This window comes from Formica exsecta, unplaced genomic scaffold (genome assembly GCF_003651465.1).
Source record: "Formica exsecta isolate Colony F162 unplaced genomic scaffold, ASM365146v1 scaffold21, whole genome shotgun sequence".
NCBI lineage: Eukaryota > Metazoa > Arthropoda > Insecta > Hymenoptera > Formicidae > Formica > Formica exsecta.
In genome coordinates, this window is record NW_021849398.1 from 317841 (window position 1) to 327835 (window position 9995).

The 9995-nt window shown below is 31.9% G+C and overlaps 1 protein-coding gene across 1 annotated transcript in view; it reads left to right on the forward strand.

The window, feature by feature from the left end:
• The first annotated feature begins 4462 nt into the window (after positions 1-4462).
• The window catches only part of LOC115234828 (eukaryotic translation initiation factor 5B), a 15300-nt gene continuing 9767 nt past the window's right edge, over positions 4463-9995 (forward strand). Inside the window, exons 1-11 of the mRNA XM_029806177.1 lie at positions 4463-4865; positions 5847-6196; positions 6334-6529; positions 6593-6925; positions 7029-7232; positions 7335-7777; positions 7867-8084; positions 8173-8375; positions 8471-8736; positions 8886-8967; positions 9104-9285. Coding sequence (XP_029662037.1) covers positions 4832-4865; positions 5847-6196; positions 6334-6529; positions 6593-6925; positions 7029-7232; positions 7335-7777; positions 7867-8084; positions 8173-8375; positions 8471-8736; positions 8886-8967; positions 9104-9285 — 2511 coding nt within the window. The 5' untranslated portion in view covers positions 4463-4831. The remainder of the gene's footprint in view (positions 4866-5846; positions 6197-6333; positions 6530-6592; positions 6926-7028; positions 7233-7334; positions 7778-7866; positions 8085-8172; positions 8376-8470; positions 8737-8885; positions 8968-9103; positions 9286-9995) is intronic.

The following is a 9995-nucleotide window of genomic DNA, read 5'->3' on the forward strand; positions in this document are numbered from 1 at the left end:
CTCAATACTAAAAAGAACAAAATAATCAATAATATCAGTTTTAATAATAAATTTCTTCTGTCAAATATATATACCAAATAGCATTCCGACAGATAGAAAAATACAACGTAACAAATCTATTATATTCATTAACAATACTAGAACATGCTTCATCTATTTCAAGCAATGCATTCGCATCGAAATAAGAATTAACTATAATATGTTGATTTGCAATAAACATGATGCCACAGGCTTTGTCAAAATCTTATCAACAGCTTGAAAAATTCTTCTACTTCCACTGAAAAATAAATGTATATTTATAAATTATTCATAAGACATGCATTAACTTTACACAGACTGCATTTCACCAATGTTTTTTATACTTATCTATAGTTACATATGATGCACGACGAATAACTATAATTATCTATTTTTTTAATAATTTATAAATTTTTATAATAAATTTATAAATACATTTATTTTTCAATGGAACTAGAAAAATTTTTCAAGCTGTTAAGATTTTGATAAAGTCTGCGGCAACACGTCTATTGCAAACCAACATATTGCATCCAATCCTTGTCTCAATACTAAAAAGAACAAAATAATCAATAATATCAGTTTTAATAATAAATTTCTTCTGTCAAATATATATACCAAATAGCATTCCGACAGATAGAAAAATACAACGTAACAAATCTATTATATTCATTAACAATACTAGAACATGCTTCATCTATTTCAAGCAATGCATTCGCATCGAAATAAGAATTAACTATAATATGTTGATTTGCAATAAACATGATGCCACAGGCTTTGTCAAAATCTTATCAACAGCTTGAAAAATTCTTCTACTTCCACTGAAAAATAAATGTATATTTATAAATTATTCATAAGACATGCATTAACTTTACACACAGACTGCATTTCACCAATGTTATTACACTTATCTGTAGTCATATGGTGCATGACGAATAACTATATGATGACACTCCTTTAACAAATGCATTCAAATATACTAGATTCTTGTGTGCGTATGCCTATATTACTGTTCGCGGTTATCCATACTGGTTTTTGACAGGTATTTGACGTTAAATTTTCCAGAGTGCAACATTATATAGCGTAGCACTCTTTCATTTATAAAAAAGTAAAGCTGCAAAATTCTTCCTGATATTTCTGGATAGTTGAATCTATAGAATACACAAACATATCTTATAGTAAACATATTATAGAATACATACATCTCTTTCTTATAAATATATGTATTGCGATGCTTTATTCTGTTTTTACACGTAGCATAAATTACTTTTGTAATGTTTTAGTTCTCTCTAATATAAATGAGATATACCTGATGCAACTATCCACAAGTATTACGAAGAATTTTGCATTTTTACTTTTTTATAAATGAAAGCGTACGAACACTGCACCCGGCATTTTGCAAACTTAACCTATACCTGTCAAAAGCAAGTATGGATGCATGCAAGCAGTAAAGGTGCCTTTACATGGCAGCATTAAGCGTCGAGCGTCTGCGCAGAAAAATGCGCAGAATTTAAAAGAGATAGATTCTAGGCTGAAATTAGATTCTGCGCAATTTTCTACGCAGACGACATCTTTTTTTTTTATAAATATATGTATTGCTATGTTTTGTTCTGTTTTTACATATACATAAATTACTTTTGTAATGTTTTAGTTTTCTCTAATATAAATGAGATATACCTGATCCAACTATCCACAAGTATTACGAAGAATTTTGCATCTTTACTTTTTTATAAATGAAAGCGTACGAACACTGCACCCGGCATTTTGCAAACTTAACCTATACCTGTCAAAAGCAAGTATGGATGCGAGCAGTAATATCACGAAGCGCTGTTAGCGCAATCTTTCGTCAAAGACGCCAACCGTACAAGAAATACATTGCCATTATTACATGTGTGTTGTGTACGTGTATATATACGTGTAGCATAATACCACTATATTCTATGCATGTGTTGTGTACATATATAGCGGTAAAGGGGCGACGACCAGGAAGACGACGATGATGATGACGATGATGAAGACGTTTCTTACATGAAAATTTCCACATTTCGACTTTGCTTCATAATATCTCTGCTTTATAGAACAGGCAGAGCGAAAATAAAGACACTTTCCTTATATAAATGCATAGATTCCCAAAGCATTAATATACTATTAACGGTTAATTTTATTCCCGCAAAGCAAGGAAATGAATTACCCGAAACTGTATGCCATTCATTAAACCACGAATACGATTCTCTTAAAAAACTTTCAATTTGTGGCTGCTTCTCAGATAATGCACATTTATAAGGATTCGAATCATACGCTCGACGGCTATTTAAACAGTCAAAAAGATCATTCATTCTTTTTATAAAATTCGCAGTTGCCTCACAAGCAGGATGTTTTAAATCACCCGTAATTTTACCTATAGTTAATGCGGCCGACACGGTTGCGCTAAAAACTTGCGTAGCTAAACTAACAGACATACGTTCAAAATTATTTGGATTTACATGACGATCAGTTAATTTAGGTGCTGCTCTACACATATTATTTCGCTCAAATTCTCGAAGTTCGCGTATAACATTCCACGAAATAATTTTTCCTTCAATAATAAAATCTTGTTTTAAAAGATTGTTTCGAATACTTTTAATAAGATGAGGCACGTCATAATTAAAAAAGATTTTATAGCCTTCTAACTCGAAATATGGGCGTTCTTCTGAAATATTTAAATATTTAATAGCTTTTTGATTTGTTGGTCCTTGATCACATACCATACTTTTCAATATAAGTCCTGTTTTTGATATTGACTCTATTATTTTAGTTAAAATAATACTTAAATCGCGTCCATGAACATTTCCATGTGAAGTAAAATAAGCTATAGGTTGTTTCCACGAACTTTTCAAACCTCGAAGCAGAAAACAAAGAGCATGTTTTGCAAAATTATTCGTTCTACCAAGATGTTCCAAATCTTGATATCCTTCTACAAGATCATCTTTGGAGTTATATTGAAGAATAGCTTTTATACTTATTTCGTCCCACATTAAAACGCATTCCTTTTCAAAATTACTCATATTTTCAGCCCATATTTTATATTAGATTCATGAATATACAGGGTGAGTCGTTTTAATCAACGCACGCAAATATCTCGTAAAGTAAGCAAGATGGAAAAAAATGTTTTATACAAAAGTTGTAGGGTTCAGAGGGGGACACATGATGAAAATATGAACTTGACCTTGAGTGACCTTTTCAAGGCCAAGTCAATGTGATCGATATTTTCTTAAATGGAAAGTCATATTTGTCAAAATTCAGAAAAGACCTTATTCGAAATAATTACCCTTTTTTGGTCTATAACTTTATATTTGGGCATCCTCCAACTAAAAATGGTTATTTATATTTCTTTCTAAACATAAAAAGTCCGTAAAAAAATTTGCAGCCCATTTGCAGGTGGAGCCGTGATTCTGAATAATTACCAAAAAAATAATTGTTTTTAAGGAAAAGTATGTAATTATGTACAATGTATTTTTTTAAAACAATTATTTGTTTTTTTCTTTACACTAATTTATTTGTCTCATTATTCTGTACATAAAAGTATTACGATAATATTATCAAAAACTAAATATCGAAAACTAAATATTTTACGAGATATTTTAATTTTTATATCAAAATATGTCAGATTAAAATATAAAATAACTCAAAAAGTACTTAATAAAAAAATACTTTATTATAGTGTTTTGAAAAGCTCTCGAAATAAGCTACAAGAATATGTAATAAAAAATGAGGGGTTCCATTTAAGAAAACATCGACCATATTGACCTCACCTTGAAAAGGTCACTCAAGGTCAAAGTTCCTTTTATCCTGATTGGTCAAATTTCAATCTTCAATACCTAGTCTGATACGGGCTTAAGGTTATATATAAAGGGTTAAGGGCCACCGCACAAGCTTTTCCGTAAAGCCCGCTCTACATTGATCGCATGTCGCCAGTCGCAAGCAAATCGACCAATCACAGTCGATTATTCCGTCGAATATTCGACTGTGATTGGTCGATTTGCTTGCGACTGGCGACATGCGATCAATGTAGAGCGGGCTTTACGGAAAAGCTTGTGCGGTGGCCCTAAATTTTTTTATGTGCCACGGCCCTAATTATGTCCAGCACGATCTGATGTACTATCCGTTTTAAAATTATTTATCTTTGAAAAATATTATTTTCACTTGGAATTTAATTTCTTAAATTCTATTTTTAATTAAACGATATTTTATTTTTGAAAGAAATAAATAAAATAAATATGGTAACAATTGATAATGTTCTGAGTTATCGTCTTGTCAATGCTCGACGTTGATTTGTTGACTCTAAACGTAAAAGCCAATCATGTTTGCTTGATTGCTACTAATTGTAAACTAATTGCTACTAACTTTGTTCTTCTGGACGCGTCTAACGACTGCGTTCCGAAATTCACTTCCAGTACTAGAAATTTATAATAATATAAATAGTAATATTTATAGTATATTTCCAATAATGGCAGTCAGTGAATTTCGGAACGCAGTCTTATATAGTCAAGTCAAAAAGCCACATGTTTGTAGTTGCGCGCACCGCGTACCGTCAACCGTCAGCTGTGTACCGCCCTGTTTTTGAGAGACCGAGCAGCCGAGCACGCACACGAGAAATTCTACATGCGTTTTGAATATCGCATGATTTGTCCGCAGCAGCACGCAGAATATCGAGCTGTCCAGAAAGCTTCAACAAACGCTTCGGTGAATCCAATCGCCGAAACAGTCGTATCGGAACGTGGGGTAAAAGAGTCGGTATAAAGCTGAACGGAGCAGTCGTCCACCGCAGCGAGCCAACATGCAGGAATCTCAGCCGAAAAAGGGCAAAAAAGGTTAGCTAAATCGGCGATGTCGCCGAACGATACAAATATTGTTTCGGGCATATTGTATCGTCGAATTAACGTACTTGTCGAATTAACATATGTACGCTTTCCTTTTCTGATGTGGCAAATGTCGTCTGCTACCTAACCTCAATCGCGAACAACATGTTCGCGTTACATACAGATTTTTACTAATTTTTTTTTCTTCTCGGTGCGACATATGGCGATTATGATATTCGATGTGTTCCATGTCGGTATCTACGCGATACTATGGATGCCTGAAGTGGAAAAAATTATACCACTAATTTTTGTAATACTAGTCCTTGACTTATTCCAATAATGTCCGATGTTAGGTAATATTATAAGCTCAAATTCTATGCACAAGAATGTGCATAAGTTTTATGAATTGATTGAAATTTCTGCAATATATGAGTCGCTCTGTCAGTTAATTAATTATATCGTAAGTGAAAGTTGTTCATTCTTGATGCGTAGTGAAAGTTGGTGACCTCTGAATTGTATCAGTTTCGTATATTATTATATCTATACTTTATCACAACTATAAATTTCTTAACCAATTTATTGTTTGTTTGAATATCTTTGAAAATGAAAAGTTACATTATTTATATTTATAAAATTATTAAATATTAATATATTAAGCTTTACATGTAGAATTATATTTTTATATGCATTATCTTTATACATTTATACTTATTAGTTTGATATCTTCAAAACCTTATCATCAACATCTTGTAGTTATTTTACATAAAACAGTTTTATATATCTTAATTTTTTATTTTCTTTTTCTTTTCTTTGCTATGTTTATACATACAGATCTTTTATTGAATTGAAGTTTTATTTTTTCATCAACAAAAATAAACTGATTTATGAAATTTTTTGAAACGTTGCACATTTTATTATATACACAATAAATTTGATTGTAATTCAGCTAGTGGCTATCAATATAAAAATGATATTTGTGATTTGTATTAATAGCTAGGAGAAAGCGCAATGATAGTGACGAAGACATTGAACAAGTATTGGCAGAGTTGGCACTGGAATATTCTGGAGAGAAATCAGTTAATGACAATAAAGTTGAAAACAAGTTGGAATCAAACGAGCAACAGATTGATGATGAAGATAAAAAGAAAAAAGGGAAAACGGATAAGAAGAAGGAAAAGGCTGAAAAAGATGACATTAAAGATGAAGCTACAGACAATAATATAATAGCATCATTAGACGATACTGATATGGACATTGAAGTTACTACTGTAAAAACAGCAGCGCAAAAGAAAAAGGAGAAGAAAGAAAGGGAGAAGCAAAAGAAATTGGCTCAAAAAAAAATAGTAAGTAAACAATATGTAATTTATTTATTTTATATAGAGGTATTTCTTTTATAAAATTTTTTTATTTATAAAGTAGTAGAGTATTTTTTTCTACATATACTATTGAAATTTGTATTATTTAACTTTTATTATGATAGGAAGTCACTAAGGAAACTAACAAGCAGGCAGAGAATGGTGAAACAATCAAAGCTACAGTCTTTGATGAGAAAACAAATGATAAAGTGGTATCTGAAAAGAAACAGGATACTGTGGAAGCCGATGGTGATATTGTTGAACCAGAAGATGGTTCAAAGAAGAAAAAGAAAAAAGTTAAGGAAGAAACTAAAGAAAAAGGTAATTGCATTAACTTATTAATATATACGTATATAAATATATATATATATGATTTTGTAATAGGCAAAGGTCCTGGAAAGAAAACTATTGCTGCTATGCAGGAGGCTTTAAGGAAATTAAAAGAAGAGGAAGAGAGATTAAAGCGCGAGGAAGAGGAAAGGATACGGCAAGAGGAATTACGGGAGCAAGCTAGGCAAGAACAATTGCGACTTGAACAAGAGCGTAAAGAAAAGAAGAAATTGAAAGAAAAACAGCGGAAAGAGAGGCTGAAAGCAGAAGGAAAGTTTTTGACTACAAAACAAAAGCAGGACAGAGCTAGAGCACAAGCGATGATTGAAGCACTTAAAGCTCAGGGTCTGGATTTGCCAGATGTAGGAGAAAAAAAGCCTAGACCAGGTATTTTGCAAATTGCATATATATGAAAAATATAACCAAAATTTATTATATAAAGTTATATTATTTATTATATAAAGTTATATTAATCATTGAATTATTTTAGGAACTCGAATCAGGCCAAACAAAATGAAACAACAAGGTAGTGTGGAGAAAAAAGAGGAAGAGAAAATTGAAACATCAGCGGCTCAAGTGCAAGTAGAAATTGTAGATGAACTGGTAAAGGAAATAAAGGAGGAGAAGAAGGAAGAAGATGATGTCAAGGATTCATGGGATGCCGACACCACTGAAGATGAACAGGAAGATGAAGGTATTACAATAATATATACACATTACAATTGTCATACAATTGTCATATAATTATGTTTGTATAGTGATTAGAATAATTACACATTATATTAATAAAATTTAGATAAATCGGACAATATTCTCAAGACATCCGAAACAGCGGCAGAAGCTGTTCAAAAAGTGTCTACTATTACTGAATCAGAAAAGAAAGAATCCTCCGAAAGTGAAATAGAAAGCGAAAGTGGGAGTGAATCTGAATCTGAAGAAGATAGTGAACAAGACAGTGAGGTGGAGGATAGAGTGCCAGATGCTGCACGTAAAAAGGAACGTGCAAGAGAACGAATTCAAAATCGTCGTATAGAAGCTGAAAAGAAGAAATCTTTAGATAATCTGAGAGCTGCCGTAGTCTGCGTTTTAGGCCATGTAGATACTGGCAAAACCAAGATTCTGGATAAACTCAGGAGAACGAATGTACAGGATGGAGAAGCTGGTGGTATAACTCAACAAATCGGTGCTACTAATGTACCGATTGAAGCTATCCAAGATTCGACAAAGCATGTAAAAGGCGTAAGTGTTTTTATTTTAGATCCAAGTCCTCAGATATTGAAGTCTTTTAAATATTTTACAACATACATTGTTTCTTCTCTTGTTTTTAGTTTGCTGACAAGAAATTTAAAATTCCTGGTCTCTTGATCATAGATACACCTGGTCACGAATCATTTAGTAACCTCAGGAGCAGAGGATCTTCTCTTTGCGATATAGCAATTTTAGTTGTAGATATTATGCATGGGTTGGAACCGCAAACTATAGAGAGTATCAATTTATTGAAAGTAAAAAAATGTCCTTTTGTTGTTGCCCTTAATAAAATTGATAGGTAATTTTTCGCATTAAGTGATCAATTTGCTATTGCAATTAAATAATATACATTTTAGAAATATATCGTCATGATTTAATCTTTTCAGGTTATACGATTGGCAAACTATGAGTCGTAAGGATGTTCAAGATATAGTGAAGAATCAAGCACCTAATACTCAGCGAGAATTCGAAAAGCGGTCAAAGGACGTAATTGTGCAGTTTGCTGAACAAGGTCTCAATGCGGCATTGTATTATGAGAATCCAGATCCTAGGAATTATGTATCTTTAGTTCCTACCAGTGCTATAACAGGTATAGAATAAGTTACATATGCTTCAAGATGAGACATAGCATTTGATGAAAATATTAGAATGACTTTTCACATTTTGTTGTATCACAATACACAGGCGAAGGCATGGGTAATCTGTTGGCATTAATAGTTGATGCCTGTCAGGGTCCTCTGGCTAAGAGATTGATGTACAGTGAAGAACTTCAGGCTACCGTATTGGAGGTCAAAGCATTGCCTGGACTCGGCACTACGATAGATTGTATTCTAGTCAATGGAATGTTAAAAGAAGGCGATACAGTCATTATCGCTGGTACGGATGGGCCTATTGTAACGCAAATTCGCTCGCTTCTTATGCCGCAACCGTTAAAAGAATTAAGAGTTAAGGTAATTTATCAAATCTGTTACATTCTGTGAGTTGAAAATAATGAAATGTTATTCATTAGTTATTTTTTTCTGTATATCTTTTATTTGTATATCTTTTTGTAATATAATATTTATTGTATCGTGTATATATATCGTTTTTCATTCCACAGAGTGCGTATATCGAACATCGCGAAGTCAAAGCAGCTCAAGGAGTGAAAATTGCCGCAAAGGATTTAGAGAAAGCCATTGCTGGTATGCAATTTACTTTCAAGATTATTAATGATTGGCTTTTTTGATAGTCACAATGCAAAAATATATTATGTATATATATATATATTTGTTTTTATATTTGAAAAATTTAGTAACACGAATTAATATTTATGTACAGGATTGAATTTGCAAGTTGCACAAAAACCAGATGAAGTGGATGTATTAAAAGAAGAAATAGCAAAGGAATTATCTAGTGCTCTTGGAAATATACGGTTAGCTGAACGAGGAGTTTACGTCCAGGCGTCAACTTTGGGAGCCCTTGAAGCATTGCTAGATTTTTTGAAGACCAGTAAAATACCGGTGAGTACCTTTAAGTATTTATCTATCTATCTGAAAGTTATCTTTTCATTCTAATATGTGAGATAGACATCACACACACACACACACACACACACACACACACACACACACATATATATATATATATATATATATATATATATATGTGTGTGTAAGTGCACGAGCGTATATGCATGCATGCAGATACGTGTGCCATCGCATCCCGCCTATATATATATATATATCTGTGTGTGTGTGTGTGTGTGTGTGTGTGTATATATATATAGATTGATGCAAATTATATAGATTGTTTGCGAATTATTAAGAGATTGATATCTCTATATCAGTATATATATATAGACAGATGCCTTTCCTATTAAATATATGTTGTTTACACAATCTCTTTTTAATAAGTAAAACTGATAATATCATTATCTTGATATTATAGTTTTATCAGAGATTAAGGTATTTAAGTATCAAATTTATCTACATGTATATAAACGTGCAATGTATATCTCTATAATTCTGTAAAGACAAAAAGTTCCTATAATTAGGTTTTTTTTATAATTGGTATAATAATATTTCCATTTACAATTACATTTTTTACAATTTATTTATATAATAAAAGACTAGTGCACTCCTTGTGCATATAATGTACATAGTAAAGGATTTCAAAATCTCGAGAAATATCCAGACTTGTGACTATATAAATAAATAAAACAGATATATAT